The 20,038-nt window shown below is 42.5% G+C and overlaps 1 protein-coding gene across 1 annotated transcript in view; it reads right to left on the reverse strand.

The window, feature by feature from the left end:
• The window catches only part of LOC137439241 (uncharacterized), a 119,652-nt gene that overhangs the window by 73,406 nt on the left and 26,208 nt on the right, over positions 1 to 20,038 (reverse strand). The window contains exons 2-5 of the mRNA XM_068134970.2: positions 13,793 to 13,925; positions 12,042 to 12,175; positions 11,722 to 11,826; positions 8,504 to 8,629 (exon numbers count right to left, since the gene is read on the reverse strand). Coding sequence (XP_067991071.2) covers positions 8,504 to 8,629; positions 11,722 to 11,826; positions 12,042 to 12,171 — 361 coding nt within the window. The 5' untranslated portion in view covers positions 12,172 to 12,175; positions 13,793 to 13,925. The remainder of the gene's footprint in view (positions 1 to 8,503; positions 8,630 to 11,721; positions 11,827 to 12,041; positions 12,176 to 13,792; positions 13,926 to 20,038) is intronic.

A 20,038-nucleotide genomic window follows, 5' to 3' on the forward strand; every position in this document is an offset into this window, starting at 1 on the left:
TGCCGAAATCTCGGCTCTCTGCTCACCTTCACTCTTTCATTCCTCTTTTCTCCCGCCTCTGGAACAAACTCCCTCACTCCCTTCAATCCCACTCCTCCCTCCAGGTCTTTAAAACAGCTGTTCACCACCATCTCTTATCTTCCCCCATCCAAAACCTTGATCTTTTCTACCCCCGCTAATTCACCCCAGATCCACCTTGGTTGAAATTCCAACTTCTTTCCTGGAAGTCCTGGCAGTGTCCATATGTTTTATACCTCTCCCACCGCCCCCTTCCCATGCCCCCCCCCAAAGCCCTCGCCCTCTCTCAGATCTCTCGATGTCTCCATGTCTCTCGGTCCCTGCTCTCAAATGTTGTGTTTGTGTCCTTCCCCCTCTCTCCCCATCTTGTCTACCGCTCCCGATGTTATATGTTTTATGTGTCGGTTTGTCTTTCTGTGTGATAATGTTCGCTCTTTCACGAGCCTCGATCTTGTATACAAAAAAAAAAAAAAAAAAAAAAAAAAAAAAAAAAAAAACAAAAAAAAAAAAAAAAAAAAAAAAATGTCTCATCCACGTCGTGATGCGTCTCACAAATCCTCACAGCAATTCTCATTTCCTGCACCAAAACAAAGAAAACACAGGTGTGGAGTCATCATCATCACCACAGGTAAGTGGCTGCGTATGGTGCGACAGGTTCATCAATCCTAACTATTTCCTAAATGACTTTAACAACTTTACACTACCCGGGGTCTTTCTCCGGCCAAACCATTGGCCCTCTTACACTATGGGTTCTAAAAACCAATTCCCATTGGCCAAACTGTGGTGCTTTTCAATTTGGGGTCTCACTCCCCCGATTCATCTCCCGGTGCCCTCGCACAATTTCTGGGCTGTGGCGTGTACCTCTCCCAGTGGGTCTACCCACCTGCACACCTCCACCACTGCAGTTGCCTCCGAGCTTACCTGCTCCTTACCCTAACCTAACTACCTGGGGAAGGCCCTCTGGCGCTCTCCCCACTCGGTGCCCTCTCTGGCACTGGGCTACCCGGGTCCGTCCTCCGGATCCTCGGGCCCCATCCACAACTCTACCGGCTCCCAGAGCCCACCTGCGGCCTCACCTGGCCGACATCCTCACAGTGGTGGAGTGCCCAACCAACTACACACACTAACAGGCTACACGCCCAGCCATTTCCACAACACGAATGCACCCATTCACAACACCATTCTGCAACCGCACCACAAATGCCAATATCCAACCACAATTTACCTATACCCTCTACCTAACACTTACACTACCCGCCCCGGGTACTCGTGAAAGGGGTCCACTCTTCCCCCATCCACACCTTCGCACCATGCACACCACTCCATACCACTTACTCCAACTCTCTCCACACACCTGTACCTGCACACCTGTGCTCTCACAACTGGTGCCACCTGCACCCTTCTCTCCCCAAGCGCATTCGCGCTGATCCACACAGTCACTACTCACACACTGCTCCACACACCTGTCCAGTTTCACACCTGTGCAATCACACCTGTTCAATTCTCACACAGCATCATCTCATCTAACTACTCCCCTCTGAAACTTGCGCTTCCCAGTCGTCCCTTTAAACTATTGCGCTCCCTCGTCATTATCATCCATACTAATCTACCTGCGTCCCCACTACAGGTATCAGTCACTAACTAAACTTAACGTCACCTAATGTCATCTTCTAGGGCCCTATCAATATAACCTAACCCACCCGGGCTAGTTTTCACTGCCATACACCCCATAAGCTATTGCTCCTTTGCCCCCATCTGTGAGGGATGGTGGATTTGCCATCCCACCACATCGGGGGTCTTTCACTATCAATTTTGTTCGTCCAGATTCCAACCAATTCAAAAATTTTCCAATCCTACTCATCATCTGCCAATCACTACTGCCAATCCCTTGCCAATCATCAAATTTTGTTTTTTTTCTAATTTTGGGTCCAAAACACTAACCTCATCACCCAGTCTACTCACTAATGCCTCTCGGTGCGCCAATTCCTGTCCAAAGCCCGGCTTCGTAAAGCCAAGCCATGAATGCGGGTTGTTCTGTGCCAGCGGCTGGATGCGTCCGGCACTCGGTGCAGGGACGGGGGCTTACCCGGGCCGAGGTCCCACGCACCATCTCGGCGTCGGCGTGGAGCCATCCAATGTCCCGATCTCGACCTGCCGGACTGCCTCAACAAAAAGTGGTCGCCATGACGACCCTTTCTATCGGGCTGACCGCTCCGCCTAGTGGAGCACGGACGCGGCCGTTCAAAGAGAGGCCCAGCACACACCGAGGGCCCGATTCGGCTAAAAGTCGACCTAACCCCTAACCCGGTTCCCGTCGATGCTTCACCTGGGCGCTTACACCCCGCAGCCCGTTCCTTGCTCACACATCCAGCCGTTCCCATGCTCCTCGTACCTTTCCTTACACATCCAGGTACCCTCATTCAACTCACAGCCTTGGTCACACACCTGACCACCGAACACTTTGGCACACATTCGTTGGTCGCACACATCACTAACACACCTCTTCGCGCCCCCTCCTCTGTCACCTCCTCTGTGACAATCACAGGTGTGCTCTCATTCGCACACCCAACCACGTGCCTCACTACCAATTCCAGCGTGCATTCCCACTCACGCTCTACCATTCCAGGTGTGCATCCTTCCATCCCAGGTGTACATCCTCGCTCACCTGTCACAACCAACTCACTCTCCTTGTCACTCTCACTACTCTCACCTCCATTCTTGACAGCGCACTCACCCTTACTCTTGACAGCGCACTCTTTCCTCATGCACCTGTCCGTCACACACCTTTCTCGCGCACACTCTCCCGTTACACCCTCTGTAACACTCACCACAGGTGTGCATTCTTCCTTGCCTTTGACAGCGCACTCTTTCCCCATGCACCTGTCCGTCACACACCTTTCTCGCGCACACTCCTGCGCACACTCTCCCGTCACACCCTCTGTAACACTTACCACACCGCGCTTCCATGTGCTCCCTCGCACACGCGCTACGACCGACTCACTCTCGCCAGCATCCTCACTCCTTGGCACGCACTTTTTCCTCACACACCCCAGAGTCGGACTTTCTCGCACACCTCCTTTTTCGCACACCAGACCTGTCGCACACTTCACCAACGGCCTCTCACGAACACCCGGGTCCATCTCGACCCCCAAGCTTCTTAAATCCCCTGGCGCATCATACGCACGACCATATTGGTCACCACTTACACCGGGTCCTCTTCCTCTTCGCTTCTCCTCCATCACCTGCGAATCCCTCATCCGGTTAATGAGCACATCATCACGATCCGAACACAGACTTCGGACCAATTCTTTTATCTCCTCTTTTATCTCTTTCTTATCCCCTCTCCGTCGCTTCTTAATTTCGCTCACCCCTTCTTCCACTTCTTCTAATTTCTGCTTCACCTCTTTTATTCCCCGGTACGTCTCCTCAAGCTCGTCCTCCAAGGCTACCTTGACCGTTTCCATGTGCGTCCTCACCTGCCGGTCCGTCGTCTCCATTACCTCTATCACCTCGTCCAACCTCGTTGTCAGTCCCTCACGTACCATCTGACATTGCCTCTTTGTCGCTATCAAGTCATCTTTTAGGTCATTTTGTGTCGCTTTTAACCCTCCTATTACCGCTGTGTTCTTCTTTACCTGGTCCGTTAGTTCTTTTTGTCCCTCCGTCAGCTGTTCCACCTCCTGCGTCAGGTCCTCTATGCCCCCTTGTAACTTTACAGTCCCCTTTCTCACCTCCTTCTCCATGCGCTCCTTACAGTGCCTCACCTCCTCGCGCACTCCTCCGACCTCCTCACTCACACCTCTTCTGATCTCCTCTCCCATCACTTGCATCTCCTGCCCAGATGCCACCCTCATCTGCTCCATTTCCTCCCTGTGAGCATCCAGTTTGGTTTCTACCCCCATTCTGACCCCCTCTATCTGCTGCCCCATTTGGTTAACTTCCCTTTCCGCTTGGTCCCTCATGTCCCTCAATTTGCCTTCCATCCTGTTTTCTAACCCCTCTAACCCCTTTTGCATCCCTTCCATTTGATTCTCCTGGGCAGCCATTCTATTTTCTACCCCCGTTAACCCATTTCTCACCTCTTTTATCCCGTTGTCTAACCCCTCAAAATTATTGTCTAACTTCCCAAATTTCTTGTCTAACTCCTTAAAATTATTGTCTAACCCCTCAAAATTATTGTCTAACTTCCCAAATTTCTTGTCTAACTCCTTAAAATTATTGTCTAACCCCTCACCGGTACCCCTCGCTTCGTCCCTCATTACCCCCATTTTGCCCTCTAATCGCTCACCCTGAGCCCTCATTCCCACAATTTGGTCTCCCATTCGTTCCATAAGGGCCCTCATTTGCAACATAAAAAGGTTCGGATCCACCAGGGGCGCTGCCACGGTCGCGGGCGCGGTGACCAGCGAGGCGCCATTTTGCGCGTCTGCTACCCTCGCTGCTTCGCTCTCCTCACGTCCCTCAATTTGGTCCTGGACCGACCCTGCCTCACTCTCCCCTACCGGACCCCAGCTGTCTTGATCCGCCATAGCGCGACTTTCAAAATTCGGGTTTTTATTTTCGTAAAACAAATTCAAATTTCGCCGTTATAATTTTGAGCGCGGGAAACGCGCTCCGGATCGAATTCTACCTCCCCAACACCAATTGTTACCCTAGTGGTACAATTGGTGTTCCAAAATTTGGGCCTAATAAATTTAGTCCCAGGTCCGAATTCCACTCCTCGACACCAATTGTTACAGACGCGGTGGTGGATGTTGGTTTACCGAGCGGTTTGGTATGACCGCGCCTGCACGTTTACCCGATTATGCTCGAACGTTGACTAAGTCGCGCTATGCTAAATCAATGATGGAAAAGACACAACGGCTGGGATTCAAATGACACGACACCAAGGGTTCAGTTCTCAAGACCTCCGGAGGAGGTTATATTAGGGCGGAAGGTCACATTACAACGACAAGAGGGACAGCATAGGAAGACAGGCACTTAGACACAGTCTTATCTAGCCCCGACAGACGACAGATAAACGGGACAAAAACTGACACACGGGGATTGATGGCAAGGAAAGGCGGGTAGTCGATGGCTCAAGGTGCACTCTTGGCTCAGGGCAGAATCGACCCGGTCCGGTCCAATGATGCGGGGAGGTCGCTCTCAGCGCTGGAAGGTCGCGACTTGTCTTCTTCAGTCGGGGGCGCATCTGACCTCACATCCGGTAAGTGGCTGCGTATATCCGGCGGGGAGTGACACGCCCTCGGCTCGTTAGCTCCGCCCCAGATGGAATCGGCCCGTTGCTTCTCATTGGGTGCGTGCGGGGGGGTTACCGGCTCCGCCCTTGACGAGGGGCCGACAGGCAGCCCCTTCTTGGTAACCCCGTCGGCGCACATGGGTAATGGCGGCTAACCGAGCCGGAGTGAGGACGCACACTCCCCGCACGCCGCGCCGCGCCCCTCTGTTGTTGTAGTTGTTGTTGTAGTTGTTGTTGTAGTTGTTGTTGTAGTTGTTGTGGGGAAGATGGGAGGAGGTAAGGGGAGGTCCTAAACTCACTACTGGTGCCATACGATCACATTCTGGTGCAACGAAGAGTCAGAATTAATGGAAACGAGTCCTTAACTGACATAGACTAAGAATAACTAGCAAGATGTCCTATAGTTGTCTACGTGAGATGCGGTGAACCTGGGCACGACATTTAATGGGGGAAAAAGGGGAAGGTCGGTTCTACAGAGTGTTATTTACAGGCAATGGGACTAGGGAATGGGGGATTGGGGATAGTTGGGGAGTATTGGGGAAATAGGGGAGTATTTACAAGCGGATATTGAGGCCAAATGCCATATCCGCAACAATATATATATATAAATATATATATATATATATATATATATATATAATTATATATATATATATATATATATATATATATATATATATATATATATATATATATATATATATATATATATATATATATAGTACAGTATATATAATACAAAGCGGATTCTAACCACTGACTCACTGACTGATATTAATGTTCTGTACCTTCCGGGTGTCGCAGAAAGCTGAAATTCGGCATGCCATTCATGGACATCGAAGCCGGCACACCGGGGAAAAAATGACAGAACCGTAAAAAAGTGTCCGTAAATGAAAATTTACGTTAAGAAAAGCCACAAACGCGTTCATTAAAAAAATCCTCAATCAACGTCTAGCATTTGAAAATTGAAATTTATATAACTGTAAACTGTGAAATAAACATCACAATATTGTCCATAAATGAAAAAAAGAAAAAGCATCCGTAAATGAAAATTTGCGCTTAAAAAACCCGTAAAAGTGTCCTTTAAAAAAGAAAAGCCTCTGTCAATATCTTGCATTTGAAAATTGTAATTTATATGATTGTAAACTGTGAAATAAAAGCCCCAATGAAAATTTATGTAAAAAACATAAACACATCTGGAAAAAAAACAAACAAACAAAAAACACCGCAATTGATATCTCGCAGCTCAGCTGGTTGGTTTTGCTTGCCTATAATCATAAAGCTTCTATTTATTATGTACCTAAGTACGAAGCATGGTTTGTTATTGCTTAAAATCTGTTAACGTACCCCACTAGTGTGTATATATACACATATACACACACACACACACACACACACACACATATATATATATATATATATACACATACATACATGCATACAAACATACACACACACACACACACACACACACACACACACAAACACACACACAAACACACACACACACACACACACGAATAACTAAATTGTCCACCACCTGGATAGACTCGAAGAAAGCTTTTGACAGTGTCCCACATTCGTGGATGATAAAATGCATGCAAATATACAAAATCAATCCCCAAAAAATCAAACGGATTGAAACGGACTCAGAAGGAAATATTTCACAGATACCAGATGTGAAGATACGGCATGGGATCTTCCAGGGAGACAGGCTTCCACCCTCCCCCATCTGTTTTGTCTGGCTCTGGACCCACTAAGTAACCTCATCAATGAACAAGGACATGGGCACATCCAAAGAAATAGGAAAGGTGACCCATCTTCTGTACATGGATGATTTAAAACTCTTCTCACAAAATGACAAAAAAATTGACAGAACAACTAAAACTAGTAAAACGGGGTTCCAAGGACATTCAAATGGAATTTGGACGAGACAAGTGCGCCAAGTGCTCATTTGTACAACGTAAACCAACAAAAACAGACAACATAAAAATTGACCTTGAAATAACAATACAGCAGTTAGAAAACGAAGCATCATACAAATACATCGGCGTAGAAGAGGGCCACCAAATATGTCACAAACAAATCAGTAATCTGAAGTTTTTGAAGTTATATCTGAAGTAATCTGAATCTGAAGTAATCTGAAGTTATATATATATATATAACCGAGTTTTTGTCAATTATATTGTCCACAATCCTCCTGAAGGCTATGACCAGTTTGTAGTTTAAATAATTTACTTTCTGTCCTTCTTTGAGGATCGGGGTAACAGGGAGAGTTATGTCTGATGAGCTTTCGCTAAGGATGCAAGTGTTGATGTCAAGTATGAGGCAGAAGATATATCTAGCCAGGAAAGATTTTCCTATCACTTGATGAGAAGGAAGCATACAAGACAGGAAAGTTTTGGGTATGGATAATACAGGTTCCCTTGCAAGGCAGGGGCAAGAGCAGGAGGAGGCCATTAGACCCATCAACGCCTGCCCTATTATTACCAACTTATCGTTGTTTGTGTATGCCCTATCCTTTTAAATGCTGAGCATCAAGCAAAGAAGCAGCAGGTTGTAGTGCCGTGTACAGCCGAGTGAGGCCTGTGTTGCCTGGAATAAAACATGGTGCTTGATCCTCTCTGTGTGACCGCATCTTTATAACAGACATTACAATTGGTGACGAGGATTTTGTTTTTATTTTTTCGGACCATGGCTACGTCGTATGGAAAGGTCCCGGATTATGCTGGGGACAACTTTGAACTTTTTGTGCAGCAGCTGCACTTTTATTTCATTGCTAACAACATCGTTCAGGCAGGGAAGCAGAAAGCGATTCTTCTATCGTCCCTCTCGCGCGGGAAACGTACAAATGCAAAACAATCGCCAAAGAATACCTACGTAGAACGAAGCTGATCCGGAAAAAATACCTCTCCCCATGAAACAAAATCAAAGCCATAAACCAGCTCGCAGTACCAGTGTTCCAGTATAGCTGTGGAATAATAAACTGGTCCCAATCAGAAATCAACAAGTTAGACATCAAAACAAGAAAACTCCTTACCATCCACAAAATGTTCTACAAAAACCAGTGCATCCCGAGAATGTACCTGCCAAGACGAGAGGGAGGAGCGGTCTGATGGAACTCGAGCACTTGTGGTTATGTTTGTATATAAACCCAAATCCCGAGGTTATTTCTGAACAATAGTTAAAAATCTGAACAGTAATCAATGGAATTTTAACATTTCTTTCCCCAAACATTTTTTTTACCGCAGGGTCCGACTGTTGTTGAAGGAGTGAAGTCCATGAAGTCTATAAACTTCACGGTGGCCCAGTAGAAAATACAATGAGTCGTAATAGAGGGCAGTTCAATATCTGTGTATGACCAGTAAATAACTGTTGAAAATAAAACAGGATTGGTCAAAAATGTAACATTTGCTCAGTATTCAAGCTACATTCCATGGAATATTTTCATTTACACACCAAATAGGAAGACAGCAAATTTAATTTACTCAGAAGTTTTGCACAAGTTATTTTTCTACTCTTTAAATAAACTTGCTGTTCTAAATTAAACATTATCATGGAGTACGGGAGTACTCCATACGTAGGGATGGCATGGGAAAAAATGGCCACCCTTTCAAATGTGGACAAAATGATAGCTTAAACCTGCTATAGAGTTACATCACAAGTCTTTAGTCATACCTTAATCACGCCTTAAGATATATATATACAATCACGTGAAAAAGTAAGTACACCCCATGTAAAGTTTTGACTTTTTCAACATATTTCAACATACAGCTATTTGATCTTCATTTCAACAATATTGATAGATAAAGGTGATATAATACAACAAACATCATGAAACATTTACATTTTGTAGTCCATTGTATAATTTAAATAAACATAAATGCAAATTTCACATGTGGAAAAAGTAAGTACACCCTTGGCTCTAATAGGTGGTATTGCCCCCCTTTGGCAGAAACAACCTCAAGTAGGCGTTTCTTATAACTGTCTACCAGTCTCTGACATCGACTGGGAGAAATTTTTGCCCACTCCTCCATGCAGAATTCTTTCAGCTGTGCGATGTTTGAGGGGTTTCTTGCATGCACAGCTCGTTTCAAATCCCCCCACAACATCTCGATGGGATTTAGATCCGGGCTTTGACTTGGCCATTCCAGAACTCTCCATTTCTTTCTTTTCAGCCATTCCTTGATGGATTTACTGGTATGTTTAGGGTCATTGTCATGTTGCAAGGTCCACTTTCGGTTGAGCTTCAACTTTCCGACAGATGGCCTCACATTATCCTCAAGCACCCTCTGGTACAATGAATAATTCAGAGTGGATTCTATGATGGGGAGCTGCCCAAGCCCTGATGCAGCAAAGCTGCCCCAAACCATAAAGTTTCCACCACCATGCTATACAGTTGGTATCAGGTTCTTGTGGTCAATCAAATGCTGTCTTTGGTTTTCGCCAAACATGTCTTCTGGTACTGTGCCAAACAGCTCTACCTTTGACTCATCTGTCCAGAGCACATTGTTCCAGAAGTGCTGCTCTTTGCCAAGGTGTTCATTGGCAAACTTTATTCTTGCCCTGATGTTCTTTCTGGACAGCAAAGCTTTCCTCCTGGCACACCTCCCATGTAGATCAAATTTGTGCAGCCTCTTTCTAATGGTAAACTCGTGCACTTTGACATCAACAGTGGGAAGAGCTACCTGTAGGTCCCGTGATGACATTCTGGGGTTCTTAGAGACTTCTTTCAGCATCTTGCAGTCTGCTCTCGGGCTGAACTTGCTGGGGCGGCCTGGCCTGAACAACTTGGCAGTTGTTTGGAATCTTCTCCACTTGTAGATGATCTTCCGGACAGTTGAATGATTGATTTCAAATTGTTTGGAGATCTTTTTAAATCCCTTCCAGACTCGTAGGCATCTATAACCTTCTTTCTGAAGGCCTCAGAGAGCTCTTTTGATCTGGGCATGGTGGCGCCGCACACTTCAACAACAAAGAGCAAACCAAACTAAATGTCTGCGGTTTAAATAAGTCAGGTTCCTCCAAGATCCTCTCTAACGATGTTCTAATCATTTGCACCTGAGCTGGTGCACCTGATTCTAATTTTAGGTATTTGAAGTAGTGATAAATGTGAGGGTGTACTTAATTTGTTCCACATGCGAAATTTGTATTTATGTTTATTTAAATTATACAATGGACTACAAAATGTAAATGTTTCATGATATTTGTTATATTATATCACCTTTATCTATCAATATTGTTGAAATGAAGATCAAATAGTTGTATGTTGAAATATGTTGAAAAAGTCAAAACTTACATGGGGTGTACTTACGTTTTCACGTGACTGTATATATATATATTAATATCATGATAATGACTCATAAAATTCACATATAAAAGAAGTTTAAACAACTTGATAGATAATATGCATTAGGTGATGTTGAAATCTGATTGAGAATAATCCGAAATTTTTAATTGAATTTCTTTTAAACGCAGGTTCAAACCAAAGCCCCAAACACAGCTCTTCACAGCGAAGCCCGAGTGTTTTTTTCTAGTTCCATATATAACTAGAACGGTATTCGCGAGAGAGCATACCTCTACCAGGCAGAACAGTTTATGTTTTGTATCCCACTGATATGCCAGATCTAGATCCGGATCTTCACCAAAATCTAATCGGCGTATTCTCATCAACTAACCAACTCATACGCCAAGTTTTGTCATAATCCGTCCACAACCTTTTGAGATATCATGCCATATATCGTTTTTGGCCCCATCTCTCAATGGTGAAGAATCACCTAGTAAATAAATAAAATTGAAGGATCCGAATCTTCACCAAAATCGATTCACTTCTTCCTTGTAATATACACGACATGTCCACCAAATTTTGTCTGAATCCGTCTACAACTTTATGAGATATCACGCTATATATCGTTTTTGGTCCTATATACATATATATATGTATATATATATATATATATATATATATATATATATATATATTATATATATATACATATATATATATATATATATATATATATATATATATATATATATATATATATATATCTCAATGGTAAAGAATCAAGAATTTTTTTTTTTTATAGTAATCGGATCCGTATCTTCATCAAAATGGAATCAATGAGTCCTTGTCACACACCCAACCTGCCCACCAAATTTCGGCCGAATCTGTGCACAACGTTTTGAGATATCATGCTAACAGACAAACAGACAGGGGGTGAAAACGTAATCTCCGTCCAATTGCAGATGGCGGAGGTAACAAAGTTGGTAGAGCAAAAAAAAAAATTTTTTAAAGAAGAATTTAAAATTATTTTATTCAAACAACATAGATAAATGTGATAATGAGGGAGCTGTTCAAAAACCAAAACTAAAATACTGTTTTGAACAATGATAAAATGGTGCTTCAACAATAAAAATCCATTATGAGAGCAAACACTGCAGAAAATTGAAACCACACGAACCCGACTCTTGTTGTGCATTGCTTATCATTTCAGTTACTGGTACAGTTGTGTCTGAGGGATCATAAACGCTGTAATGAAACATTACGTCACGTGCGACTGATGTAACTGAAAAAGAAACAAAATGTAAAATATTACAACTCACATATTGTAGTGAATATCAATTGCCAAATTGTAAAGCTTTCCATTCGTTATAACTTATAACAGACAATATTAACATTTTGAGTTTTTTTTTTTTTTCAATCCAAACTTATTCAGGCTTTTTGTAAGTTTATTACTCTTCAAATTTATTTTCTGATCTGTCCCTATTACATTCTGCATACCTTGCCGATCCTGTGCAAATAGTTTGAATGTGACGCCTGGCCCATTTGCATTATCTTGCACAACAACTCTCCAAGGCCTTGCAAAATGCATCAGCAGACCGAGGACTAAACATGGTGGCAGCAGCACCATAGTTCTGCAATGCAGCAGAAAGGGCTATGAAAGATTTACAACGATTAACAAGACAGAACAATTAGCAATGCAGAGCCTTGTTGGTGTATATATACTATAAGAGAACCTGTGTGTGTGAAAAAGAGAGTTTGTCTGTGCGTCTGTGTGTCGCCATTTTTCTCAGAGATGGCTGAACGCATCTTCGTCAAACTGTCAGGGGGTTGTTAATGAGTGCCAGGGAGTGTTTTAGACAAAAAAAAACAAAAAAACTTTTAAACATTTGAAAAAAAAAGGTGGATTTTTTAGGGGATTAAAAATAATAACAATGATAATTTGCTTCATAGTACCTACACCTTTTGATTAATGACAGTTATATACAAGTACACACATGCATAAATCAATTCAAAACAATTACCAGACATTTGAACACAAATAATGATTATAATCACACAATTCAGATTCAATGAAACGATTCCAGAAGCGGCCAAGGTTGGTGGTAGGTCTTCTTCTTCTTCCTGAACGTCATCAAACTTAACTCAGAAACGTGATCAACGGCACATTCACCGGCATATATTCAACAACCTCCATACACCTTCAGTAGCAGAGGTAATGAGTTTCCTTACAAGGAACTTTGATGCAGGAGGATTGAGGTCATTAAGCCCATCAAATGTAACTTTACATAATTTTTTTTTTATTCAATTAAATTGAACAAAACCACTGCTTTCCTTTCTTTGATTTTTTTTTACTCGTTGTATGATGTATTTGTCATACTGTTCCCTGCTTGATCCACTGTGATCGTGCAAAGCCATTTCTCTCTGTGCAAAGCCAGTTTCTCTGAGGTCCTCCATGAGGCAGGAATTTTGATATATCACTCCTATATGTGAAAGATGGCTACCTACAAGTAAAATTTAGGGGCAATACCCCTGGTGCTCACCTGGTAGAATAAACAGTATACTGCACTGACTAAGGGTATTTTAAACCAATTTCAATGGTTTCTGGAAGACAGGGTAGCATGTACAATCATACTAACATAATCACAAGACTTCAAACAAACAAACAAAAAAATACCTATTTTGCGGGGCAACCTCCCTCCACCCCCTGTGCCCTCCCCCAACCCCGTATACCTTCTCAGACGCCAATTTTTCTAATGCCGTGAACAAACCTCTGCACATCACAGGTGATGAAGGTTGTGGTCAAGTTTCATCGAAATAGTGTGTGTAGTTTCTGAGAAGAAAGCAAATACCTATTTTGGGGGGTCAAAGCTGGACCCAATTTGACCCCCGGTAGACCCCCTTAAACCCCGATTTTTTTTTAATGCCGTGAACAAACTTTAGTCACAACACAACAAATATAATTTGTGCCAAATTTGGTCGCAATCCCATTAGCGGTTTCGGAGAAGAAGTTTCAAATGTTTACGGACTGACGCACAACGCGCCATCGCATAAACTCCACTGAACTTCGTTCCAGGTGAGATTTTAAAAACCATCAAAAACAATCTTTATTCCAGGAGATTGCTTCTCCATTCCTATAGTCATCACTTTGACAGGGTTTAGAACTCAGATAGATCAACGGAGTGACAAGATTATTGTTCGCCACATTGAAAAGACACAATGACATGAACAATGAGAGCAGGTGAACTTACCCATGAAATGAAACAAATCTGAGAGCACAGCACGCTCCGGTGAGCTTCCTCTCTCAGGTTCACTGTTTATAAAGGATTGCTCATGAACACACCGGGTGCACAGGACCGCATCAACCGCTCCGCTTGCATCAATCTGTAAAACGAGACACACAAACACCAGGTGCTACAGTCACGTGAAAAAGTAAGTACACCCCATGCAAAGTTTTGACTTTTTCAAAATATTTCAACATACAGCTATTTGATCTTCATTTCAACAACATTGATAGATAAAGGTGATATAATATAACAAATATCATGAAACATTTATATTTTGTAGTCCATTGTATAATTTAAATAAACATAAATGCAAATTTCGCATGTGGACAAAGTAAGTGCACCCCTGCATTTATCATTACTTCAAATACCTAAAATTAGAATCAGGTGCACCAGCACAGGTGCAAATGATTAGAACATCGTTAGAGAGGATCTTGGAGGAACCTGTCTTATTTAAACCTCAGACATTTAGTTTGGTTTGCTCTTTGTTGTTGAAGTGTGCGGCGTCACCATGCCTAGATCAAAAGAGCTCTCTGAGGCCTTCAGAAATAAGGTTATAGATGCCTACGAGTCTGGGAAGGGATTTAAAAAGATCTCCAAACAATTTGAAATCAATCATTCGACTGTCCGGAAGATCATCAACAAGTGGAGAACATTCCAAACAACTGCCATCTTTTTCAGGCCAGGCCGCCCCAGCAAGTTCAGCCCGAGAGCAGACTGTAAGATGCTGAAAGAAGTCTCTAAGAACCCCAGAATGTCATCACGGGACCTACAGGTAGCTCTTGCCACTGTTGATGTCAAAGTGCACGAGTCTACCATTAGAAAGAGGCTGCACAAATTTGATCTACATGGGAGGTGTGCCAGGAGGAAACCTTTGCTGTCCAGAAAGAACATCAGGGCAAGACTAAAGTTTGCCAATGAACACCTCGGCAAAGACCAGCACTTCTGGAACAATGTGCTCTGAACAGATGAGTCAAAGGTCGCGCTATTTGGCCACAGTACCACAAGACATGTTTGGCGAAAACCAGAGACAGCATTTGACCACAAGAACCTGATACCAACTGTAAAGCATGGTGGTGGAAATATTATGGTTTGGGGCAGCTTTGCTGCATCAGGGCCTGGGCAGCTCACCATCATAGAATCCACTATGAATTCTTCATTGTACCAGAGGGTGCTTGAGGATAATGTGAGGCCATCTGTCGGAGAGTTGAAGCTCAACCGAGGGTGGACCTTGCAACATGACAATGACCCTAAACATACCAGTAAATCCACCAAGGAATGGCTGAAAAGAAAGAAATGGAGGGTTCTGGAATGGCCAAGTCAAAGCCCGGATCTAAATCCCATCAAGATGTTGTGGGGGGATTTCAAACGAGCTGTGCATGCAAGAAACCCCTCAAACTTCGCACAGCTGAAATAATTCTGCATGGAGGAGTGGGCAAAAATTCCTCCCAGTCGATGTCAGAGACTGGCAGACAGTTATAAGAAACGCCTACTTGGGGTTGTTTCTGCCAAAGGGGGCAATACCACCTATTAGAGCCAAGGGTGTACTTACTTTTTCCACATGCGAAATTTGCATTTATGTTTATTTAAATTACACAATGGACGACAAAATGTAAATGTTTCATGATATTTGTTATATTATATCACCTTTATCATATCAATATTGTTGAAATGAAGATCAAATAGCTGTATGTTGAAATATGTTGAAAAAGTCAAAACTTTACATGGGGTGTACTTACTTTTTCACGTGACTGTATTTGTATTTGCCCACGACATGGAAATGTGAAAATGATCGGCAGCCAATGTGCTGTGCCAACATGATTTGTTTGCATTTGTAATGCAACCTTTACCTGTGCGGATACTTTTTACATCGCGAGGCAACGGTGATCTCAACACACAGAAAAAGTAAACGTGAAAGGTAAGGCTAACAGGTGTGCGCAAGGAGGATACACACAGATCTATGTGCTTGCAACCTGGCTCAGCAGGTAATTGGATCGTGGAATAAAGAACGCATGGTCTTTATTCGAGTCAATCATCTTATTTATACAGGTCCAATTTCTTTTTGAAACACAATATTCAGGCAGGATTTCACTTTATCTTTGCAATGTCTGCAATTTATTTAAATTTGTCATATTAAGATAGAAAGTGGATACATGTGTATATATATATATATATGTATCTATATATATATATATATATATATATATATATATATATATATATATATATATCTGTGCAGTGTCTGTGTTGTGTTGTGTTGGCTTGTCTTGTCTTGCCTTGTCTTGTCTTGTCACTGAACTACTTTCTCAAACTTTTGTGAAATCGTACCAAACTTCTGGTATGCACATATCTCTCCCGTCGGTATGTCCTAAGGGTATTTTTTTGAAAAATTTTCAATTTTGTTTTTTTTGGGGGGGGGAATTTTTTCAGGAATTTTTTTTTTCAACTTCAATTGTTTATAAAATGTGATATCATGTATATTACAAATACATTTGTGCAAAATAATTGTTTGAATTATGATTGGTTTAAACCATGACAAAACAGCAACTCGGGGACAGTCATTTATCTATATATCGACACATATGGGCAGTGTCTGTGTTGTCACTTAACGACTCCCTCAAACTTTTGTTTCCGTGGTTGTGAAGTGTTTTTAATAACGTTGTGCTGGTTTTGAATCACGTGGTGTTGAGGTATTTTGAATTATGTGGCGGTGAGGTGTTTTTAAATGACGTGGTGGTGAGGTGTTTTTAAATCACGTGGTGGTGAGGTGTTTTGAATTACGTGGTGGTGAGGTGTTTTAAATCACATGGTGGTGAGGTGTTTTAAAATGACGTGGTGGTGAGGTGTTTTGAATTAGTTGGTGATGAGGTGTTTTGAATTACGTGGTGGTGAGGTGTTTTCAAATTAGTTGGTGATGAGGTGTTTTGAATTACGTGGTGGTGAGGTGTTTTTAAATGACGTGGTGGTGAGGTGTTTTTATTACGTGTTTTATGGATGTGAGGTGTTTTCAATTTCGTGGTGGTGAGATGTTTTTAGTACGTGTTTTACGGCTGTGAGGTGTTTTCAATTTCGTGGTGGTGAGGTGTTTTTAAATGACGTGGTGGTGAGGTGTTTTTATTACGTGTTTTATGGCTGTGAGGTGTTTTCAATTTCGTGGTGGTGAGGTGTTTTTATTACGTGTTTCTATGGCTGTGAGGTGTTTTCAATTTCGTGGTGGTGAGGTGTTTTTATTACGTGTTTCTATGGCTGTGAGGTGTTTTAAATTACTTGGTGGTGAGGTGTTTTAAATTATGTGTGGTGAGGTGTTTTGAATTACGTGGTGGTGAGGTGTTTTTAATTTCGTGGTGGTGAGGTGTTTTTATTACGTGTTTTATGGCTGTGAGGTGTTTTAAATTACTTGGTGGTGAAGTGTTTTAAATTACTTGGTGGTGAGGTGTTTTAAATTACTTGGTGGTGAGGTATTTTGAATTACGTGGTGGTGAGGTGTTTTTAATTTTGTGGTGGTGAGGTGTTTTGAATTATGTGTGGTGAGGTACATGGTGGTGAGGTGTTTTGAATTATGTGTGGTGAGGTGTTTTAAATTAGGTGTGGTGAGGTGTTTTGAATTACTTGGTGGTGAGGTGTTTTGAATTATGTGGTGGTGAGGTGTTTTAAATTACTTGGGGGTGAGGTGTTCTAAATTATGTGGTGGTGAGGTGTTTTAAATTATGTAGTGGTGAGGTGTTTTAAATGACTTGGTGGTGAGGTGTTTTGAATTATGTGGTGGTGAGGTGTTTTAAATTACTTGGTGGTGAGGTGTTTTGAATTATGTGGTGGTGAGGTGTTTTAAATTACTTGGTGGTGAGGTGTTTTGAATTATGTGGTGGTGAGGTGTTTTAAATCACATGGTGGTGAGGTGTTTTAAAATGACGTGGTAGTGAGGTGTTTTGAATTCGTTGGTGATGAGGTGTTTTGAATTATGTGGTGGTGAGGTGTTTTAAATTACTTGGTGGTGAGGTGTTTTGAATTATGTGGTGGTGAGGTGTTTTAAATTACTTGGTGGTGAGGTGTTTTGAATTATGTGGTGGTGAGGTGTTTTAAATTGCTTGGTGGTGAGGTGTTTTGAATTATGTGGTGGTGAGGTGTTTTAAATTACTTGGGGGTGAGGTGTTCTAAATTATGTGGTGGTGAGGTGTTTTAAATTACTTGGTGGTGAGGTGTTTTAAATTATGTGGTGGTGAGGTGTAATCATCCCAAACTTCCAGTCTGCACCTACCCCCCCCCCCCCCCCCCCGCCTATGTATGTGCTGAGGGGTTCTTTATTTTAAAAAAAATATTCAACCTAAATCTATATATACATAAAGAATTAAGTTAAGCACCCCCCCCCGTTTTTTTACAACCTCGCACATTACAAGTTTGTTGTCGTCAAAACAGTGTAATATACCCATGATATTGCTATATTTTCTGGAGAAGTGATATTATGGTCACATAAAAACATAACAATCATGCCGTTTTCAATATTTTATTCTGAATAATTTAAGGTGAAATTTTTTGGGAATTTTAGGCATATTTTCACCTCAATTTAAGTATGGAGCTATAGGTCCATCACGGACAGTGTGGATGACGTTTATGTTTTCTAACGTACAGTCATTGTTCTGAGAAGACCTCTAGCGATCTTTGCGTCAATAACGTGTGTAGGACCCACGTGATCGGATCACTGACTCAACCCTACGTCTCATAGACCCTGTAAGCCGTCGTATGCGTTGCTGTGGCAGGTTGAACCCCCTCGAGCACGTTTGGGACATGTTGGGACGACAAATTGCGAAGATGGTCCCTCCAATAGCCAATCTGGATGAATTGGAACGTGCATTACATCGGGAATGGAACAACCTGCCACAGCAACGCATACGACGGCTTACAGGGTCTATGAGACGTAGGGTTGAGTCAGTGATCCGATCACGTGGGTCCTACACACGTTATTGACGCAAAGATCGCTAGAGGTCTTCTCAGAACAATGACTGTACGTTAGAAAACATAAACGTCATCCACACTGTCCGTGATGGACCTATAGCCCCATACTTAAATTGAGGTGAAAATATGCCTAAAATTCCCAAAAAATTTCACCTTAAATTATTCAGAATAAAATATTGAAAACGGCATGATTGTTATGTTTTTATGTGACCATAATATCACTTCTCCAGAAAATATAGCAATATCATGGGTATATTACACTGTTTTGACGACAACAAACTTGTAATGTGCGAGGTTGTAAAAAAACGGGGGGGGGTGCTTAACTTAATTCTTTGTGTATATACTAGGGCATGCCCGTACTATATATACTAGGGCATGCCCGTACTATATATATATCTAAAATTATATCCCCCCCCCTCTATTTACATGAAATGGTTTGGTCCATTCGCAACGACCACAGAACCCCCCCCTCTATTTACATGAAATGGTTTGGTCCATTCGCAAAGCGAACGGCGAACGGCGAACGGCTAAATCGCCATAGCTCGGTAACTACTTGTCCGATTAATTTCAAATCTTGAAAAGGCACATCCTCGGGTCCCCAGCAATATACCTGGCAAGTTTCAAGTATATCGGACCCGTGGTTGTCGAGAAACAGCGGTCACAGACAAACACACAGACATACACACATACACACACACACACACACACAGAGATTAGTGGAATTATAGATAGACTAGGGCATGCCCGTACTATATATATATCTAAAATTATATCCCCCCCCTCTATTTACATGAAATGGTTTGGTCCATTCGCAAAGCCAAAGCGAACGGCTTGCGAGTACGGTGACAATCCCCCCCCTCTATTTACATGAAATGGTTTGGTCCATTCGCAAAGCCAAAGCGAACGGCGAACGGCTAAATCGCCATAGCCGTACCCGTACGCTCTCACATCACGCATCTCACATCACGCATCATGTTTTTAATTGAATTACTATCCGTAATGGCGCACGCTCTCACAGGAGCTCCGGAAGGTCGCATATCGCAGTTACGATGAATCGCAAATTAGTTTTAATTAGTTTTAAAACATAGTTTAACGCCAACATAGCGCCAACATAGTTTGCCAACGTGAAATAAATGAATACGCTCTCAAATGTGCCGTCCGAGGCAGAGTCTGTTCGCCACGTTCGGCACACGTGATAGCTCGCTGCTCTCTGATTGGTTGAATCGTTTTTTGGACATAGCTCGGTAACTACTTGTCCGATTA

This window comes from Myxine glutinosa, chromosome 14 (genome assembly GCF_964187855.1).
Source record: "Myxine glutinosa chromosome 14, kmMyxGlut1.1, whole genome shotgun sequence".
Lineage (NCBI taxonomy): Eukaryota > Metazoa > Chordata > Myxini > Myxiniformes > Myxinidae > Myxine > Myxine glutinosa.